We start from the raw sequence: 22309 nt of genomic DNA on the forward strand, positions 1-22309 counted from the left end.
GACCTCTGGAGCTCTGACAGAATAACCATCGGGTTCTTGGTCACCTCCCTGACTAAGGCCCCTCTCCACTGATCGCTCAGTTTAGATGGCTGGCCAGCTCTGGTAAGAGTCCTGGTGGTTTCGAACTTCTTCCACTTACGGATGATGGAGGCCACTGTGCTCATTGGGACCTTCAAAGCAGCAGAATTTTTTCTGTAACCTTCCCCAGATTTGTGCCTCGAGACAATCCTGTCTCTGAGGTCTACAGACAATTCCTTTGACTTCATGCTTGGTTTGTGCTCTGACATGAACTGTCAACTGTGGGACCTTATATAGACAGGTGTGTGCCTTTCCAAAATCATGTCCAATCAACTGAATTTACCACAGGTGGACTCCAATTAAGCTGCAGAAACATCTCAAGGATGATCAGGGGAAACAGGGTACACCTGAGCTCAATTTTGAGCTTCATGGCAAACGCTGTGAATACTTACATACTTGTGATTTCTCAGTTTTTTTATTTTTAATAAATTTGCAAAAACCTCAAGTAAACCATTTCCATGTTGTCATTATGGGGTGTTGTGTGTAGAATTCTGAGGAAAAAATAGAATTTAATCCATTTTGGAATAAGGCTGTAATATAACAAAATGTGGAAAAAGTGATGTGCTGTGAATACTTTCCGGAATGCACTGTAATTTGCCCAGTTTTTTAAAATTTCTTTATGGCTGCTTGAACCACCACATCTTGAAAATCTGGTTTTACTGAGTCCAGTCTAGACTGTAAAAATTTGAGAATGGGATAGGGAGAAAAGTTGTGGTCAAAGACAGGAAGAGGTCAATACCAAAAAGACCACCAACCATTCATCAAATAAAAATGCTAATACAAAAATGAAAGTCTAAAGCCAAATGTGATGGTGTGGGTCAGTTCCACACTACAGGGATCCTCTGGAACCTTCCACCATTGATAGTGTTATTGAGATGAGCCTAGCAAATGAGGACACACACATAGCAAGGAGTTGGTACAAAGGTGTATAGTGCTTTTGTTAAACTTCAAAGACAGATCAGTGTCCAAATTACAGTGCTGAAAATTCAATCAATGAATAATCTAAAAGTCCAGGTGATAGCAGAAGTTAAAAACAAGGCATAAATAAATCCATTAAAACGGAGTTAAAATCATGCAGTAGTCTCCTCTTTAAATTCACAGTTCCCAGTGCTTCCCTTTAAAACAGAGATCTCTCCAGCTGATCCTATTCGGACCTCACAGCACGGAGTGACATCAACCAACAGGCACAGACAACTTTCTGATCTGTTCATGTGCCTGCCGCCCATCCTATGGCGATCCAGAGGACACCACCAAGGATCCACTCCCTTGACTCCCACTGCCCTCACCAGCATTGCGGGGGAGTCCTACGCAGTAATCTGTTGCTCATGCTCCCAAGCTCAACATGAACAACCCTCTGCCCCCCTGAACGTCTAAGGTTTGATCCTGATAAGAGGATGCAAAAGTCCGTACACATGACGAGCCCCAATAAGGGTGAAACACATGTTGTGTACTTTTGTATTATTTGGCAGATCCTGTATCACATATCTATGAACTGTGGAACATGGAGGATGTTTTCTGACTGGCTGACCAACCACAAGTGTTACCTGGTAGGTTACCACCCAAATAATCAGATTGCGATTCAGACTTAAGAATATATATATATAGAGGAACCAGACCCAGACACATTGGCCAGAACAGAGGGTCGGACAGCCCCTTGAAGAATGAAGATGTTGCCTTTTCCTACCCCAGCACACTAGATGGCAGCAGCAGTGGATACTGGTCCCCAGGACAAAACCAGCAGGGCATGCTGGGAATGTAGTCTGGCAGAGCAGCCCTGCTGGGGTCACTGGGTGCCACAAGACGGCGCTGCAGGGAGGCAAGCATCCATTATAATAGACTTCCATGTGACCCGGAAGTGCTTTTGTTGGGCAATCACCCTGACACTGGAATTACTCCTGGGGCCTGTAATAAAAGGGACTGCACTCCCTTCGCCAGGTGAGTCGGAGCTGGAAGGTACTGAGGCAATACGTGACTGGAGGAGGGCAGTGCGGTGATAATAAAAATATTGTGAGGAGAATTGTGGAGCAGAGAGATTACAATATGCAAACTTTCAACGCAACTCAGGCCCCTTCTTCAGGCAAGATGAAATGTTATCTTGCCTGAAGAAGAGACCTGAGTTGCCTCGGAAGCTTGCATATTGTAATCTTTTAGGTTAGCCAATGAAAGGTGTCATTTTGCTTGACTTTTCACTACATTAACAATGGCTAACATGGTACAACACCCTATCAATACAGAGCAGAGAGGGAAATTTGTACTTTTTGTGACTTTGAAATATTATGGTGTAATAAACACACCAGTATTTGAACCTGGGACTGACTTGTGTGTTCATGTTGGGGGTTTGGGGCTTGCTAATGCCCCGGTTCCTTCACAATATATATATATATATATATATATATATATATATATATATATATATATATATATATATATATATATATATATATGTATATATATATATATATTGTCACACACGTGTGCATGGGAAGCAGCTGAAGGGCTTAGGAAATACTGTTTATACATCTGCCCAGGGGGGGTGCACTGCGCTCTTTCTGAGTTCTCTGCAGGTCTTACCCGGAAATCCCACCAGGAGCCGCCATTTCCAGGAAGGACACATCACTTCCGGTTCCGGCCCCAAGAATGAGGTCACTTCCGGTTCCGGCCCCAAGGATGATGTCACTTCCAGTTCCGCCCAGAGGGCGACATAATTTCCGCCCTCTGTGCTATAAAGCTCACTGCCTTGCTTAGGCAGGCAGTTCTGTTTTGGACTCTGTTGTGTAACAACTGTTAATTATGCCTCAAAGACTTTTGCAGCCGGGAAACCGAATTAAACGGGTGGCTGCCCCAAACCTTTCACGTCTCTGGTCTCCTCTTATTACAGTGGCGTAGTCGGCAGGATGGTGTCCCGATGAACCGGGACACGAACTTCATGGAACCAGGTGGGTGAGTACTGGGGCCGAGTTTCAGGGCAGGGAGTGCGCCGGAGGGTCAGGAAGGACGCGGTGCAGGCTCTGCTCCATGAGCATAACCCGGGGTTGACCACCCATCTCGTGGAGAAGGTAGAGGGGACCCACAGGCGTGGGCTGGCTTCTGGGGAACACACGAGTGGCTCAGTATGCTCTCCTTGGCAGGAAAGCCGAGCTGCCCATCGGGACCAAGGTCCCTGTTAGCGATGGGTTGTCCCCAGGCTGGCAGGTGAAGAAATAATAAACTGGGAGTTTAACCCAAACAAAGGGCTGTCAGAGCAGGCTATGGCTCTCTGGCAACAGGTGGGTGAGTGGCTACGGCCATTCGAGTTGACCCCCCTACAGATAGTGCAGCAAGTGGCCTGTTTTTTGCTGCTAAAAAAGCTACCCCAGGATTTTGCCCAGCCGGCCTGGGGCGAATTCCATTCTATGGACGAGCTGCTACAAACCTTGCAAACCCAGAAGCCGGCTGTGAAACCTGGGAAGGCAGAACAGCCGCTCTGTGGACTACCCGGGAGCTATGTCCTACTAAAGCAGTCCCTTCCACGCAATCCAGAGCCTGTTCCGAAGTCGCCGGGCCGTCTGGCTTGCGACCTGTCGGGGAACAAGGCGGACCGTAGGGGACAATGGCGGGGGTGTTTGTGTGCCCTTAGCAATCCCTGGCGGATAAACATACGGGGGAGCTTCTTATTAATGGTCATAAATAACAGCGCTGTTCGATTCCGGCAGTAACGTGTCTGTCGTTGCTCGCCGTTTTATTCTACCGCAACAGTGGATTAAAAAGAAGACCAGTCTAAAATGTATACACGGAGATATCCGCGCATACAATACCGCCCGGTGTTACGTATGTCTCGGAGGAACCCTTCGACAGCTTACCGTGGCGGTGCATCCGGATCCTCCGTTTCCCGTAATCCTCGGGCGAGACTGGTCTGATAGTAACGGCGGTAGTTTAGAAAGCATTCCCCGAAAAACTTATGGCCTCGTTATAGATGACAACGATTCATCTCAAGCTGCTTCCACACCGTGTAATCAGCCGACAGGGAGTGGGGCGGTAGGCCAAGAGAGTGACGAAGACACTCCCGGACCGTCGCGGGCTACTACGTCATCCACTAGCGCCCGGCAGCGAGGAGGAATCTCCGCCCCTTGAGGTCAGACCGGACCCGCTCTCTGAGTTGCACTTTCAGTTTAGAGCGACGCCGGCTTCTTTCAAGAGAGAACAGTGGAATGACGACTCTCTGAAACACATAAAGAATGCAGTGGTTCTCGTTAACGCCAGCGCGCATTTGCCCATGCCACAGGGACCTCACTTTGTCGTTGATAATGATTTGTTGTATCGGGTCGCTGAACATGAGGGAAGGTCCGGAAGTTGTTGCTAATCCAGCGGACCTACCGGCGGCAGGTTTGCGAAGTTAGCACACTCCCACCTTCTTGGAGGCCATCTCGGCTCCGATAAAACATTAGAGCGAATTAAGCTCCGTTTTTCTGGCCGGGATTAATGAGGAGGTTAGCGCTTTTGCATTTCCTGTCCGGAATGTCAACTGCGGCAAATTCCTAGGAGGACCGTGCTCCTCTGATTCCCCTTCCCCTTATTGACGTTCCTTTGATAGGATTGGGGTTGACATAGTAGGACCCTAGAACCCTCAGCCGAGGATATAAATATATACTCGTCCTCGTGGATTATGCTACCCGATTCCCTGAAGCCGTTCCGTTGCGCTCGGCTACCACCAAAAATATTGCACGGGAACTAGTAGGAGTCTTTTCGCGAGTAGGCATTCCTAGAGAAGTCCTGACGGACCAAGGAACGCCTTTTACCTCGGAAACGTTCAAGGAGACTGCCAAGTTACTGAAAATAAAGCATTTAAAGACCTCGTGTATCATCCTCAAACCGATGGCCTAGTGGAGAGATTTAATCAAACTCTCAAGCAAATGCTACGTAAGGTAGTCAGCAAGGATGGGAGGGATTGGGACCAACTCCTCCCCCTTGTCCTCTTTGCATATCGGGAAGTTCCTCAAGCCTCTACGGGGTTCTCTCCATTTGAATTACTGTACGGAAGACAACCCCGGGGTTTATTGGATATTTTAAAAGAGGGCTGGGAAGGGGAGGCACAGCCCTCCACTAATATTTTGGAATATATCGCCCAATTGCGCGGTAGATTTGATGCAATAAGACCGATTCTAAAAAGTCATATAGAGGAGGCGCAATCAGCACAGGCCCGCCTTTATGACCGTGGCACGACTCTCCGGGAGTTCCAACAGGGGGATCGCGTCATGGTATTGGTACCAACTTCTCACTCTAAACTGCTCGCCCATTGGCTAGGCCCCTCTGAAATTAAGGAAAGGAAGGGATTGGTTGACTATTTGGTGAAACAGCCCAATCGCCGACCAGCTGAGCGAATATATCATGTAAACCTGCTGAAACCGTGGAAGGAGAGGGGTCCCGATCCCTCCTCCGGACAGCCCTGCTCTCTCTTCGCTGAAGTAAGTTCCCTTAATTTCGAGCAGCTATCCCCAGGCAGAAACAAGAGCTCGAAGCAGCTATCCGCTCTGTCCCAGAGGTGGTAAGTGAAAAACCCGGTCGGACCTCTCTGATTGCGCATGACATATTGACTGACCGGGGTGATCGTCCGTGGCGACCCTACAGACTCCCGGAGGCAAAGAAAGTAGAAGTGGAACTGGAAATCAAGCGAATGCTGGCACTAGGAGTAATCGAGGAAAGTAGTAGTCCCTGGTCCAGTCCCATCGTCTTGATTGCTAAGCCTGACGGCAGTTGGAGGTTTTGCAATGACTTCCGTCGGCTTAACCAAGTTTCCCGATTTGATGCTTATCCCATGCCTCGTGGATGACCTCCTCGAGAGACTGGGACCAGCCAAATTCTTGACTACACTTGACATGACAAAGGGGTACTGGCAGGTTCCTTTAACGGAGTCGCGAAGGAAAAAAACGCGTTTAGCACTCCTAGCGGACACTGGCAGTATCGTGTCCTTCCATTCGGGTTACACGGGGCGCCTGCGACTTTTCAGCGTCTGGTGGACAAAGTGCTCCGGCCCCATAACTCGTTCTGTGCTGCCTATCTGGATGGCGCGTCATCTATTCCAGCACCTGGAAGGAACACATACAGCAGGTCACAGCAGTATTACGGACACTGGGAGAGGCCGGGCTCCGAATCAACCCCAAGAAATGTTTCTTTGGATTGAGGAAGCCAAATATTTGGGCTACCTAGTTGGCCGGGGTACTGTGAGGCCACAGTGTTCCAAGTTGCAAGCCATAATGGCCTGGCCCTGTCCGCAAACCAAGCGGCAAGTCCAATCCTTTCTCGGTTTGGCCGGGTACTACCGCCGGTTTGTGCCTCGCTTCTCCGAGAGCGGCGCCCTTGACCGATTTGACAAAGAAAAGAGCTCCTAATACGGTGGTATGGTCTGATAAAGCGGGGGCTGCATTCAGTGACTTAAAAAGGGCTCTGACTTCAGCACCTATCTTGATCTCCCCTAACTTCTCTCTCCTTTTATCCTCCAGGCGGACGCCGGACACAGGCTTGGGTGCCGTGTTGAGCCAAAGCGTCGGCGGTGTTGAACACCCGTTATGTACCTGAGCGGAAACTGTTGGACAGGGAGACCAGGTACGCGGCGGTGGAGAAAGAGGCTCTGGCGATCAAATGGGCGGTAACTCAGCTGCGGTACTACCTCTTGGGTCGCGTGTTCACTCTGGTGACGGATCATGCACCTCTGAAGTGGATGGCCCTTCACAGGGAGTCGAATCCACGGGTCACGAGGTGGTTTCTTGACCTGCAGCAGTACAAGTATACGCTCGTTCATCGACAGGGGTCTCTTCATGCCAACGCCGATGCCCTCTCCGGGCCCACGACCTCTCGGTGCAGGTCGCCCGACCCACGGGTCTGGGCTGAGGGGAGTCTTGTCACACTGCGTGTGCATGGGAAGCAGCTGAAGGGCTTAGGAAATACTGTTTATACATCTGCCCGGGGGGGGTGCACTGACGCTCTTTCTGAGTTCTCTGCAGGTCTTACCGGAAATCCCACCAGGAGCCGCCATTTCCAGGAAGGACACATCACTTCGGTTCCGCCCCAAGAATGAGGTCACTTCGGTTCCGCCCCAAGGATGATGTCACTTCCAGTTCCGGCCCAGAGGACGACATCATTTCCGCCCTCTGTGCTATAAAGCTCACTGCCTTGCTTAGGCAGGCAGTTCTGTTTTGGACTCTGTTGTGTAACAACTGTTAATTATGCCTCAAAGACTTTTGCAGCCGGGAAACCGAATTAAACGGGTGGCTGCCCCAAACCTTTCTACGTCTCTGGTCTCCTCTTGTTACAATATATACACTCACCTAAAGGATTATTAGGAACACCTGTTCAATTTCTCATTAGTGCAATTATCTAATCAACCAATCACATGGCAGTTGCTTCAATGCATTTAGGGGTGTGGTCCTGGTCAAGACAATCTCCTGAACTCCAAACTGAATGTCAGAATGGGAAAGAAAGGTGATTTAAGCAATTTTGAGAGTGGCATGGTTGTTGGTGCCAGACGGGCCAGTATTTCACAATCTACTCAGTTACTGGGATTTTCACGCACAACCATTTCTAGGGTTTACAAAGAATGGTGTGAAAAGGGAAAAACATCCAGTATGCAGCAATCCTGTGGGCTTAAAAATGCCTTGTTGATGCTAGAGGTCAGAGGAGAATGGGCGACTGATTCAAGCTGATAGAAGAGCAACTTTGACTGAAATAACCACTCGTTACAACCGAGGTATGCAGCAAAGCATTTGTGAAGCCACAACACGCACAACCTTGAAACGGATGGGCTACAACAGCAGAAGACCCCACCGGGTACCACTCATCTTCACTACAAATAGGAAAAAGAGGCTACAATTTACACAAGCTCACCAAAATTGGACAGTTGAAGACTGGAAAAATGTTGCCTGGTCTGATGAGTCTCGATTTCTGTTGAGACATTCAAATGGTAGAGTCAGAATTTGGCGTAAACAGAATGAGAACATGGATCCATCATGCCTTGTTACCACTGTGCAGGCTGGTGGTGGTGGTGTAATGGTGTGGGGGATGTTTTCTTGGCACACTTTAGGCCCCTTAGTGCCAAATGGGCATCGTTTAAATGCCACGGGCTACCTGAGCATTGTTTCTGACCATGTCCATCCCTTAATGACCACCATGTACCCATCCTCTGATGGCTACTTCCAGCAGGATAATGCACCATGTCACAAAGCTCGAATCATTTCAAATTGGTTTCTTGAACATAACAATGAGTTCACTGTACTAAAATGGCCCCCATAGTCACCAGATCTCAACCCAATAGAGCATCTTTGGGATGTGGTGGAACGGGAGCTTCGTGCCCTTGATGTGTATCCCACAAATCTCCATCAACTGCAAGATGCTATCCTATCAATATGGGCCAACATTTCTAAAGAATGCTTTCAGCACCTTGTTGAATCAATGCCATGTAGAATTAAGGCAGTTCTGAAGGCGAAAGGGGGTCAAACACCGTATTAGTATGGTGTTCCTAATAATCCTTTAGGTGAGTGTATATATATTTTTTTTGTGAGCTCTGGGAACAGTTTAAGGGTTCTGGTGATGTAGAAGATGATGTGGAGGCTTCTCATTCAACCCAAGCAGACAAACTCAGCTTTGTATGAGCATACAACATACATGTACTACAACAAGCTGCCATACATTTGCCTGTGAGGGGTTCCAGCCTGTCCTGCTCAATTTATTCGACAACTGCACTTGACTACACATTCATCTCAGATGAGATATGACCTTCCCTGGCCTACTTACTGTAGCTGACACCTCTGCAAGTTCACCAATATAGTAAAACTCCTAGGGAGTCTTTGGGCTGTTTATATAAGTTTAACAAAAGCACTATACACCTTTGCACCAACTCCTTGCTATGTGTGTGTCCTCATTTGCTAGGCTCATCTCAATAACACTATCAATGGTGGCAGGTTCCAGAGGATCCCTGTAGTGTGGAACTGACCCACACCGCCACATTTGGCTTTAGACTTTTGCATTTTTTTTGATGAATGGTTGGTGGTCTTTTTGGTATTGACCTCTTCCTGTCTTTGACCACAACTTTTCTCCCTATCCCATTCTCAAATTTTTACAGTCTAGACTGGACTCAGTACAACCAGATTTTCAAGATGTGGTGGTTCAAGCAGCCATAAAGACATTTTAAAAAACTGGGCAAATTACAGTGCATTCCGGAAAGTATTCACAGCGCATCACTTTTTCCACATTTTTTTATGTTACAGCCTTATTCCAAAATGGATTAAGTTCATTTTTTCCTCAGAATTCTACACACAACACCCCATAATGACAACGTGAAAAAAGTTTACTTGAGTTTTTGCAAATTTGTTAAAAATAAAAAAACTGAGATATCACATGTACATAAGTATTCACAGCCTTTGCCATGAAGCTCAAAATTGAGCTCAGGTGCATCCTGTTTCCCTTGATCGTCCTTGAGATGTTTCTGCAGCTTAATTGGAGTCCACCTGTGGTAAATTCAGTTGATTGGACATGATTTTGGAAAGGCACACACCTGTCTATATAAGGTCCCACAGTTAACAGTTAATGTCAGAGCACAAACCAAGCACGAAGTCAAAGGAATTGTCTGTAGACCTTCGAGACAGGATTGTATTGAAGCACAAATCTGGGGAAGGTTACAGAAAAATTTCTGCTGCTTTGAATGTCCCAATGAGCACAGTGGCCTCCATCATCTGTAAATGGAAGAAGTTCAAAACCACCAGGACTCACCTTAGTCAGGGAGGTGACCAAGAACCTGATGGTCACTCTGTCAGAGCTCCAGTGGTCTTCTATGGAGAGAGGATAACCTTCCAGAAGGACAACCATCTCTGCAGCAATCCACCAATCAGGCCTGTATGATAGAGTGGCCAGAAGGAAGCCACTCCTTAGTAAAATGCACATGGCAGCCCGCCTGGAGTTTGCCAAAAGGCACCTGAAGGACTCTCAGACCATGAGAAACAAAATTCTCTGGTCTGATGAGACAAAGATTGAACTCTTTGGTGTGAATGCCAGGCGTCACATTTGGAGGAAACCAGTCACCGCTCATCACCAGGCCAATACCATCCCTACAGTGAAGCATGGTGGTGGCAGCATCATGCTGTGGGGATGTTTATCAGCGGCAGGAACTGGGAGACTAGTCAGGGTAAAGGGAAAGATGACTGCAGCAAAGTACAGAGACATCCTGGATGAAAACCTGCTCCAGAGCGCTCTTGACCTCAGACTGGGGCGACGGTTCATCTTTCAGCAGGACAATGACCCTAAGCACACAGCCAAGATATCAAAGGAGTGGCTTCAGGACAACTCTGTGAATGTCCTTGAGTGGCCCTGCCAGAGCCCAGACTTGAATCCGATTGAACATCTCTGGAGAGATCTTAAAATGGCTGTGCACCGACGCTTCCCATCCAACCTGATGAAGCTTGAGAGTTGCTGCAAAGAGGAATGGGCTGAAACTGGCCAAGGATAGGTGTGCCAAGCTTGTGGCATCATATTCAAAAAGACTTGAAGCTGTAATTGCTGCCAAAGGTGCATCGACAAAGCATTGAGCAAAGGCTGTGAATACTTATGTACATGTGATTTCTCAGGTTTTTTTTTTAATAAATTTGCAAAAACCTCAAGTAAACTTTTTTTCACGTTGTCATTATAGGGTGTTGTGTGTAGAATTCTGAGGAAAAAAATGAATTTAATCCATTTTAGAATAAGGCTGTAACATAACAAAATGTGAAAAAAGTGATGTGCTGTGAATACTTTCCAGATGCACTGTATATATATTCTGCCACCACATGCTTGACTGTTTGAATGGTATTAGACAGATGATCAATATTTCCTAGACATTTTTGTAGTCTTCCTCAGATCTGGGCCTTGACATGGTCCCATCTCTAACATCTGCAGGCAATTCCTTCAACCTTTTTTTTGGCTCCGCTGTAGGACCTTCTATAGGCAGATATGTGACTTTCATAATCATGTCCAGTGTAACGCAATGACCACAGGGGAACTCCAGACTGTAGAAACATCTCAACAATGATCAACAGAATGGGAGGCACCTCAGCCAAATGTCAAGTGTCACAGCAAAGGATTTGAATATATGCTTTAATTTGATATTTCAGATTGATTTTTTTTTGATAAATTTGCAAAAATTCCTAAAAGGTTTTTATCACTTTGTCAGTCTTGGATATTGAGTATTGTTTAATATTAGAAAAAAAAAATGAATTAAAATTATTTTAGTTTAAGGCCGCAGCATACCAAAATGTAAAATGCAAAGGAGTTGGAACACTTTCTGATGCTGCTATATATATCAAGTCATTATTCATATCACATCAATTTAACACTAGCAGTGAACGTAACTGACACACCTTTGAGATGTTAAACACTGTAGTACCGGGGAAAAAAAACCCTCACAGGGCCAAGGAGAACATATCCATGTCACACTGGCAGTCACAGGACTGCACTCATGGTGCAGCATTTCCATTCCACCACAATACAAAATGTCATATTGTCACCTTTTGTGCTTCAATCAATTAAGAAAGACTGGGTTCTGACTTAGACTCCATAAATTGGAAAAAGAGTTTACAGAAAATTAAAATGTCACATTGTATTGTATTCTAGCTTTGCTGAGATATGCCTGGTTCTGTTGCTCAAGTTAAACAAACTTTAGTGTCCGTTTGTGATGAGGACCATCTTTACCTGACAAACACAGAGTTTTAGTTATTGTTGTTGACCTAAACCCTGTGCAAACTCCACGCAGGACTAGACTTTGGGCTTTGAACAGAGGTCCGTGCAACGAACGGGGTAAGGGAAGCCACTTCATTAGCTTTAAGACTTAAGTACACGTCTGAAAGAAATATTGCAATATGGCATGAAATACTTGACGAGAGATTCTCATGATAAATGTGGGTGAGGCTGTGTCGTGTCACCATGTTGTTCGTTTGCTTTCTGCAAGAACGCAGAGATCCCTATTATAATAAATGCCGGCGTGTGCCTTTAACTGCGCATCTCGGTCGAGCGGAAGGACTCGTGTGGGTGGGCTTAAGTGTCCAGATGAGCTGAAAACGGATGTCTATAACGCTGTGTCGTTGATGTCGTTCGGTGATCAAGTTGTGGGGGGTGACCCCGGTCCTGAGTCATGGCGATTTATAGGCCCAGTCTCCGAGCTCAGCAAGATGCCTTGCCGTGTAGTTCACGCCACGCTCGATCGCCGCATCTGCCTCTTTTACATCAACGGCAGCTTCTTCGCCATGGACGCGCGATGCGCGCACTCGGGTTAGTAGTAACGAGAGATTTAGTGGGGAAGGTTGGGGGGACGCGCACACGAGTCCGCGTGTTTTAGTGAAGGTATGTGATTGGTGCTCGGATGCTTGGCAAGGCAACACGCATAACTTTATCATTGGTAGTGCCTAATGGCTTGGGATATGAGAACTACACAGTAAAGTTTAAGGTAAGTGACCGCTTGTTTAACTGAGTTGTGCTCAGCCTTGGTCACTTGAATAATAACGTTTTTCTAGTGTTCAGTTATATCATTTTATATTTACTTAAAAATCACTGCTCCCAGTAGACAGCATGAAGATGGTGGGTTGGCAGAGCAGTGCATAGGTCCACACTTTTGATTTCCATGATAGACAGCAGTCAGTATGGCATTTTGTGTGTTACTGTTTAAAGATATGCTGTTAGACTGATTAGTAACTTAAAATTGTCCTATTATAAGTGAATGTGGGTTTGTGCTTGAAGGTTGTCCCTGTACACTGGTGTACTGTCCATCCCTTGTTTTTTCTTCACCACCTGAAAGGATTCCCATCAAACATAACACTACAATCAATAACAAAAGATGGTCATGCAACCTTACGTGCACCATATGAAAAGACAATACACAGAAATATGTTATGATGTGTCACCCTCAGTATGAAACAACTGACATTAATGGCTGCCTGCCATACTTCTGGGCTGCATTTAGCTGTTGGTAACACCTGCCACTTTGATGGGGTAAAACCAACTTCTGGTTATCTGGGATCGGAGACAATATGACACAGACATTATTATTGCAGTTTTTGCTGTAGGTCAGGGTTGTCAAACTCAGATCCTGGATTGCCACAATGTGTTTTTATACCAGTAGCTTTCCAACAGTAAGTAATCCCTAATGCTAATGAAATGTGCTGCTTTTGCCTTCATTTCTATTGACCTGATTTTTAAGGTTCAGGACCCTTATTTCTTTTTCTCTTAATCAACAGCCAAAGATAATGTGAGATGCAAAGCAAACAAACAAGCAGCTAACCTGATCACATCTGTGTCTGTGTGGCCATCATACTGTCCTGCCTGGAGCAGAGCGAGACCCATCTATTATATAAAGGGATTAGGAGAAGGAGTGAGAGCTAAAAGCTAAAAACACAGTGCAAGCCAACATGCAGACAGATACTGTAGACAGTCAGTGATGATCAGAGTAGTTCAAAATTATAAATAGGAAATTAATGCAAAAAATTAAAGCACTAAGCAAACTTGTGGTCTTAAATTTGTTCTCATCAATAAATTTAGAACAACACACTTTTTTCATTTTTTAAAGTTTTAACCACTGATTTGCACAAAGAACACAACACCAATTTTTAAAGAGTCCCACTGATAATGCCAAGTCCACAGTGTCCGTGCATAGGGTGGTAGCAACAAGACCACCAAATGGCAGCACGTATGAAAAAGAAAATGGTGACATGGCAGGGCAAAAACATGTTGATAAAAATTTTTAACAAATGTCTAGAGATAATAATTTGTAAAGCTAAGCATGCAGTGTGAATCCTTGATATTCAAAACAGTCAAAACCCAAATATCTCCATATGTGTTGCAAAAAAATATTTAAATCTGGATTGCTACACATACGTCTGTTTCAAAAAATAAGAACTTAAGAAATTTGACGAATGAGTGGAGAACGCTCATGTAATCAGGCTCGTTTATTTCGCTAATAGCTAAGCAGTCCTCATGTCTCGTCCAGAGACGTCTGTCAAGGTTTCTGCTTCACCTGCGTGTCTCAGTGGTTTGTTTCAGACTCCCACCACTCTTTGAATAAAGCAGCAATTTCCTGGCTTCAGTCCTAAATAAACTTCCCCTTAAATTCAAATGGCGAAGGTCTGAGAAATCTTGATCTTCTCTTGTCTACAAAATATTTTTGTGTGGGCTTTCAGAAAAAAAAAAACAAAAAACACAAACAATGCAGAGAAATGTGAAATTCTGAATCTCATGTTAGCTCACATAAGCTGCTGTGCTCTTTGGTGCCATTTTTAGTGTTTACTTGAGCATAATGTTCGCATTTTTCAGTTCTTTTCATTTGGGATTTTCAAATTTTGGATTATTGCTTCAATCTTTGCTGAATATTGTATTGTGGCTTTGATTAATTGGTTCTTTTTAGTATTTCTTGATCTGTTATTTGTTTCCATCTATAGTAGTTTTCCATTTAGTTTCATTTTTAGTTATTATTTTTTCTTATTATTTCTACATTCTTTATTGCATTTTTATTTGTGTTTTTGAGGATTAGATTCTTTATCAAATCATTTGATAAAATGTAATAAAATTTAGGCTTCGATGTTTGGTTTTTTTTGGGTGGTTTTGGAAGAGGTGGATGAGACTATGGAGGAGATGTGCAAGGAGGAAGAAAACCCTGTTGTTGTATTGTGCTGCCTTGGAAGGAGTAATTAGAATCATGTTGAAGTATTGTGTAAATGAAACATCTCATATGTGAACCCAGGACTGTGCCGTCTCAGGGCTTGGAGTTCTGCTAAGCCTCCTGGTGGTCGCCGGGTATATTCCTTCATTTAAAATGACTTATCATTTGTGTCGATGCCCTAACATTAAAGGCAGTGTGGCCCACACTGTCCTATTTTCTGTAACACAAATCTTTGATTCAGTTTATGAACCCATGCGAGTCACTTTACCTGCCAGTGTTTTGGTTAAACAAAATATGAAAGCGATTGTACCAAATATTTTGCCATTAAAGTGTTAGTTAATAAATTGATGACTTTGGAATTCTAAAGTTATCAGTAGTTTTATCAGCCACATGAACTAAGTGAAGCAGCAACTTGAAGGAAAAAAAAAAGACTGACCCATTGGTATTTATTTATTAAATGATTTTATTAATTTTATTTCAAGAAAGCAACATAGTATACAGTCAAGCAGATAAAATTTGCAGAACTTATGCAACAAATTACTTCAAAAACAGATCTAGAAAAAAACACTCATTGGACTCATTGGCATTTAAAAAAATGATTAATAATATATTTTTATGATTCTGGAGTTTTGGACTTTGCAGATTACATTTTTGCTTGTTTTGTAATATTTTCATTTCTAAGACTAGAGGGCCCTGCCTCATTCTTGCTTCACTCGCCCACCCCTGGGTTTGGTTTACCGGATATACAATTTAAAGAAATTGTTATTTTCATGGGTATTGTTCCATATGGATTATTTTCACTTTTACTTTAAAACTTTTGTTAAAACAATACTTGTCCTTTATTTCCGGCCCCAGGCGTGGTTAAATGTTTCTTGTAGGACGTATAACGCTGCTCATGTTGTGAAGAGGGGCGGCTGAACGCATGCTGAGCAGTTGCCGTCGGATCATCTGCTGTCTTTCTGCTGCTGCTGGCGAGCTGCATGTCCTTTTTGTTGTGCTGCACGTTGATCATTTCAAAGCCTGTACAGCAGCTTTCCTTTTGCCACTTCGCATCTCTGCCGCTTGCGTTGTGAAAGCGGGCTGAATGCACGCTAAGGAGTTGCAGTCGGGTCATCTGCTGGCTTGTTTTTGCTGGCGAGCTGCTTTTTCTGCTTGTCGATCATTTCAAAGCCTATACAGCAGCTGTCCTTTTGCCACTTTACGTCTCTGCCACTCGCGTGCTCTGCTATCTGCTGGCTTCCTGCTGCTGCTGCTGGCAAGCTGCGCGTTCTGCTTGTCGCTTGTCATTGTTTTAAGAGCTGGGAGAAAAAATAATGTCTGTCTACCAAAAGCATTCCAACAACTGCTTGGTTAGATGTCCGTGAACTTGTTTTAAATGTTGTCTCACACATTAAAGTGTCTCTCGCAGGGCGTCAGATTGTCTTCTGAGAAGATCACGTTTCGTCTCCCTAGTCTCCCTCCCAGGGTTTTTTTTTATAATTGAGTTGTGACTTAATTTTGTTATTTTTGAAAGTTCCATTTTTTTAGATTTGTATCCATATTCTTGTTAGCAACACTGCCACGCGATGCCAGAACGTTGAGTCGATGATGTAATTGGGGTATTTAATGTGGTGTTGTGTTCTTCCCAGTCCCCAAGATTTTAGCTTCTTGAAGAAAATGAATGTTATGCGTGTTACAGTAAAAATCTTTTAAGGGTTTTAGCACTTTGTGTCACTATGGTTTTGGTTAACAGTTTAAACTTTGGCTGCTCAGAATTTTGGATTTGGCCTTGTACTACACTAGTTTTCCTAACCCCTTTCCTTCCTTTCTCTCACTGCTAGTCCATTATGGCAGCACAAAAATGTGCACCCTTGATTAATTTATAAGTGGGAAAATACATTTTTAAATATAAGCTATAATGAAGAAAGAATTTACATCAAAGTCAAGAGTAAAACAACAGCCGTGGCCTTTCACCAGGACTAGGACTGAAAGCTCTAATGCAAAATGAAACATACGTCCATCCATTTTGTAAGTCTGGGTAAGAAGTGTGAGAAGGTTGTGCTTTTGTCATGATTATGCATGCATTGGATGACCACACAAGATCTGGGTCTAGAGGCGTTTTTCATTATAGTGAGGACAGGAAAGAAATGTTGCACCATGAGATGAAGAGGATTATTCAGAATCATTGAGTTGAGATGAAAAGAGATGATTACTTCCAAATCATACAGGAAGAGTGAACTCCACGTCCATTCTTATCTCGACTCTTCTGTACAATTGCTGTTTTAAATTTGAGCACAATATACTTCATCAGAGTAGGTTAGGCCAGATGCAGGGGCATTTATAGTCCAGTCAATTGAGACCCCTTAGCTACAGACAGGTGATCTCCATTGAAGTAATTATGTGGCTTCTAAAAACAATGGGCTGCACTGGTGAGGATTAAAGGGGATGAACATTTACGGAATCAATTATTTAGTGTTTCATATTTGTAAATAATTTAGATTACTTTGCTGAGACCTGTTTCACTTTGATTTTAAAAAGTTTATTTTTTCCTGTTGGTCAATGTCAGAAAACCCAAGTTCCTTTTTATTGAGTGTTGTATAACAAATAGATGCGAAAGCTTCCAACTGGGTGAATACTTTGTATCGGTACTGCATGTGCATCTGTCCTCCATTGCCTTTTGCTGGCATTGTGCTCCACTCTGTGTTGTATGATAACCCTCTCCTATAAAAGTATGTAGAAGCTGATATACCCCCTTTGTCACTGAAGATCCAGTCAAATGTATACAAAATCAGCCTTGTTTCAAAGACACCACAAAGATCTGATCTTCTTCTCACAGGATTACAGGCCGAGCAAATTTCTGCACACACTGGAGAAAGCTAGGATGAGATTTGTATCTTTAACCAAGTTTTGGGACAATACCAGCAAGCCAGCTTAACATGGCATTAAAACATTGAGTACAATGCCTTTTACTTGCCTTCTTATTAGCAGCAGTTCCATCATTTTGCCTGCCTGCAAGAACGATTTTTCTGTTTTGAATTTGTTTCCTTTGGAATCCATTGATTTCTTGATGTTAATGTCAGACTTTGAAGGTGACCTCATTCCCATCAATTACTAATAAAAGAAATAATGAGCAGGGTCTTGCATATTAGAGCACATAGTTCAGGAAATGCAGAATTTGCTCCAGGTAAATGGAAAATCGTTTTTGCCTCGCATCCTAGCCAGACATTAGTTTAATCCTTTTGAATCTGCGGCAGCTCCCATGATATTCTGTAAAGGAATGTACATGAATTAGTTGCAGGTATGTGTTTGTGGTTTTTATTTGTTTCTGTCACTATTCCAAGATTTTTTTTTTTTTGTCTTGACAATACACAGGTCAGGTTTTTAGAATCTCCTTGTGTGCAATTTACACTTTTTACAGAAGGAAAAACACATGGTTACAATTAGGAACGAAGTAGGTTTAAACAAGCCTGGAGTCTGCTGCGGGACTTATTAAATGACAGTGTGATTTTGGGGTGTTGTATATCACTGATGATAGAATTTCTTTGAAAAGTAACAAGTGTATCGTGTAACACAAGTTTTCCGATGGATGCAAACTATTATTTCATTGACCTTCGTAAGCTTTCTTTTACAAGAAAGTATATTCCTTAAGTAAAGTGATCTTACAAAAATAATAACAATCAAGAGTCTGTTTAAAATTTTAAGCTTCTTCCTCCAGCAGTTGGCTTCCAGATTATTTGAGGGAGTCCATTTATAGAAAGGTTTTTAACTACTAGATATATATCACTTATTAAGTCAATAAACATGCAGCATGGAGACGGAGGCTATGGGGATTGTAGCTTTTCACAGAATCCATAAATAAAGATCAAATGCCATTAAAATAGTTTTTCTAAGGGTTTCACTGGCCTACCCACACACCCCCTGCTAAATCAACTAAACCTCAGCTATATTTCATAAAAATATGAACTGAACTGTAGGATCATCATAAGATTACATTTTGGATAGGATTTCTTAGGAGGACCAGTCCTCAGTAGATTGGTAAAGGTCTTGAATTTTCTCCATTTGCAGATCACTTTTCATGCTGAGGAATGATGGGCGTCACATTGTGTGTAGATGGCTTTGTAAGCAGACTAATATGTATAAACACTTTTTTCCCTCTAAGGCTTCATCCACACTAATACATTTTCATTTAGCGATCTCCATCCACACTTTTCACATAGTTTACAAAATTATCTCCATCTACACTAAAATGTTTGCAAACGCATTTGATGTAGACGTTCACCTACACTGGGCTTCTGCACATTGGCTGAAAAATCCTTGAAGGCATAGCACACTAACGTTGCTGACCATGAGATTCATCACAAGACTGTAGTGACCAGTGCGGATTGTGACAGACAGCTGGGGCTCTTACCCAGCCAAGACATCTTCATGATGGAAGGACCAGGGGAGAGAGCTTGCACAGGGTATTATCTCCTCTGGAACAGCAGACGGCAGCCCCCCCACAGTGCCTTGGAAGCTCAGCTTGAGGTCCATGGTCACCTGCTGAGCACTTTATTGCAGAACTTCCTCCATAGCCAGTAGTGCTGCCAGAAAGAGATTACAGAACACCTGGAGAACTTCCATGTGCTCTATAAAAGGAGCCGATTCACTCCATTCAGGAAGTCCGAGTCAGGAGGAGGATGGAAGCATGGAAGCTTGCCGGAGGGGGAGTGGAGGTGGAAGGAGTGAGTGACAGAGAAGAAAAAGAAAAGAAAAAGAAAGTGCCATTGTTGTGCTTCACTGTGCTTTATGCTTGTGTACTGTGCTGTGCAGCTCAGTAATGAAGGAAAGGGTTTCCCCGAGTGGTAGAATAAAACGTGTGGGTGTATTGCTGGACTTATGCCTGGTGTCTGTCTGTCTGTGTCGGATTTGGGGAGCTGGTTCTCCTCCTGGTGGCCACAGCATGTATGCAGTATTCAGACTGTACAACATGCAATTTAGATGCATTTAGGTACACAATAAGCATCAAGGAAAGCAACTTTTCTCTGTCCACTATGTTGGAATATCTTTTTCTTCAGTGAACAACAACAACAACAACATTTATTTATATAGCACATTTTCATACAAATAATGTAGCTCAAAGTGCTTTACATGATGAAGAGAAGAGAAAAAAGACAAAGAATTAAAATAAGACAACACTAATTAACATAGAATAAGAGTAAGGTCCGATGGCCAGGGAGGACAGAAAAAAACAAAATAAAATCTGCAGGGGTTCCAGGCCACAAGACCACCCAGTCCCCTCTGGGCAGTGAAGGGTGACCAGTCCTGAATTGAGACGTTGTAATAAGCAAGAACCAGTCAGAGAAAGGATGTATAAAAAGCACGAACAAATCAGAGTGTGATTATGTTTTTGAAAATCTTCATTTTCCCTTCTCCACGTTGCAAAACCAAGCTGGTGTTTTCAGAAATATGTGTCTCTGGAGAGCATTTTCAAAATTCTTTGTTTGAGGGGGTTAAAAACACTACAGTAGTGTGGATAAAAGGCAAAACTGGAGACTAATGTCTGCATTTTTAAATAAAAAAAAAGAAAATGTAGTAGTGTGGACGTAGCCTATGACTTTAAAGGAAAGACTGCCAGGACTCAAAATGGTTGCCATTTTAAACGGGTGATGCCCTGTTTTAATGGTGTTGGTAATATGAATCCACATTACAGCTTTCCTGGAATGTTTTTTATCATATCTTTCTAATTTTTCTTATTATGTTTTTGTTTATTATTTTTAATATTATGATGGTAAGATCACCATGGAGCCATTTTGAATACTTAATGCCATTATTGATGCCATTTTGTGACATCCCCATTGCTTATGGTTGCTGTGCCCTTTGTCGGTTATGATTACTGTGTCATTATGCGCTGCCTACATACAGTGAGTGGCATGCAGCCTAGAGTTGAATTTTATTGATAAAGAACAATTTGAGATGATTGTTCAGGAGAAAGAAACCCGATTTAGTTTAGGATCTCTGTCTATTACAGTATAGTTTTAGTAAAGTGCTCTGCTTTTAGCATCTTGGCTTAGTTTGATTTCTCTATTATCTGACCTCGACTTTGTATTTCCATTCCCTGGTTAAAAAAAGAAATATATATATAATGTGTTTATTATCTTTTTCAGTCTTAGGCAAGTACTGCCCAGAAGATTTCATTACAGTTGAAGAATAGAATGGTGTATGAGGACATTGCCTTTTGCACAGTACTAATTCAATGAGTAGACTTCCCCACATTAGTTATTGTAGATTTATGTGAAGCATTGTTGGAAATCCTTTTGAAATAATCAGGGGTTGGAGGGGTAGTAGATGGGCAACGCCAGCTGGAGTTTGAGATCTTCTTCCAGGGTGGATTATTTCAAATCTGTGAAGGAAGCAGATGGACACATGTTGTCTTCTAATACCCTCACTGATGATCTCTTTGCCTTAGGATACAAATTTCATTCGATCAGTGCATGATGTGTTACCAGTTCTTTAGACCAAACACTGTGACTTTACCATTTGCAGAGCCCATCTTGTAGTGCACTTTAACTTTGTCTTGTGTATCAGTGGTTAACGCCTTTTTAGGCAGACATGACTTCACAAAAACTGAAGCCTCAGCAGGACGTGAGATTGTCAAATGCAGATGTTACTTGAAGAAGAATTTGAGTTCCTAGAATAAACCACAGGAGGCTGTATTAATGTTATTGTAATGTGCTGAGGTCAGTGCAAAAGCAAATGCGAGTGACAGCTAAAGAAGTGAGTGAGGTAAGGAAGGTCAGAAAATGGGCAAAAGTAAAGTACAAGCTTGGCTACCTTAAGCAGAAAACGACTAAACATAAGGTATGGTCATAAAATAAAAGCACAAGAAACTAGGAGCAATATGAGACTAAACCTGAGAGTCTTGATGACAAGCCACCAAAGCAGTGCCAGGAGTCTCCTTAAATAATGTGAATTAACTCAAAATGGTTTGAGGTGGCAGCTGCAAGTAAGAGGCAGGTTCTGAGACATTCCGCCTGCTGTTGAATCATCACTTCCACACATGTCCACAAAAGCCTTAAAGAGACTGGCCTGCAGTTGAAACAGAAGAATGGACAAAACAAATCTGTGAAAGCATGGGTGCAGAACACCTAAGAGCCACAATGGCTCCTTAGAGTGTGGGTTTAATCACTGAACAATCCCTGACACTGTACTCATTTTGATAAGCACGCACTGGCTTGTACGTGTGAGCTTCCATTTCCACATGTGAGCCTTCCATTTGGTCATCACTTTGTTCACCTTCTAGGAACATAACATGAAGACAGCATACTGTTGTATGTAAATTGCAGTCCAGAGGTGGCACACTCAAGCTGTCGTTCAACACAAAGTGAATGCATAAAGACCTAAACTGTTTTATTAAACAACTAGCAAAATACCCGTGCTTCGCAGCGGAGAAGTATTGTGTTAAAGAAGCAATGAAAAAGAAAAGGAAACATTTTGAAAATAACGTAACATGATTGTCAATGTAATTGTTTTTTCACTGTTGTGAGTGATGAGTGTTGCTGTCATATATATATATATATATATATATATATATATATATATATATATATATTACACACACACACACACACA

General features: G+C 43.1%; 1 protein-coding gene across 1 annotated transcript in view; it reads left to right on the forward strand.

Moving 5' to 3' along the window:
* The first annotated feature begins 12112 nt into the window (after nt 1–12112).
* si:ch211-212d10.2 (uncharacterized protein LOC557710 homolog) overlaps nt 12113–22309 on the forward strand; it is a 43133-nt gene continuing 32936 nt past the window's right edge. The window contains exon 1 of the mRNA XM_039766668.1: nt 12113–12342. Coding sequence (XP_039622602.1) covers nt 12159–12342 — 184 coding nt within the window. The 5' untranslated portion in view covers nt 12113–12158. The remainder of the gene's footprint in view (nt 12343–22309) is intronic.

This window comes from Polypterus senegalus, chromosome 10 (genome assembly GCF_016835505.1).
Source record: "Polypterus senegalus isolate Bchr_013 chromosome 10, ASM1683550v1, whole genome shotgun sequence".
In the NCBI taxonomy this organism is placed as follows: Eukaryota; Metazoa; Chordata; class Cladistia; order Polypteriformes; family Polypteridae; genus Polypterus; species Polypterus senegalus.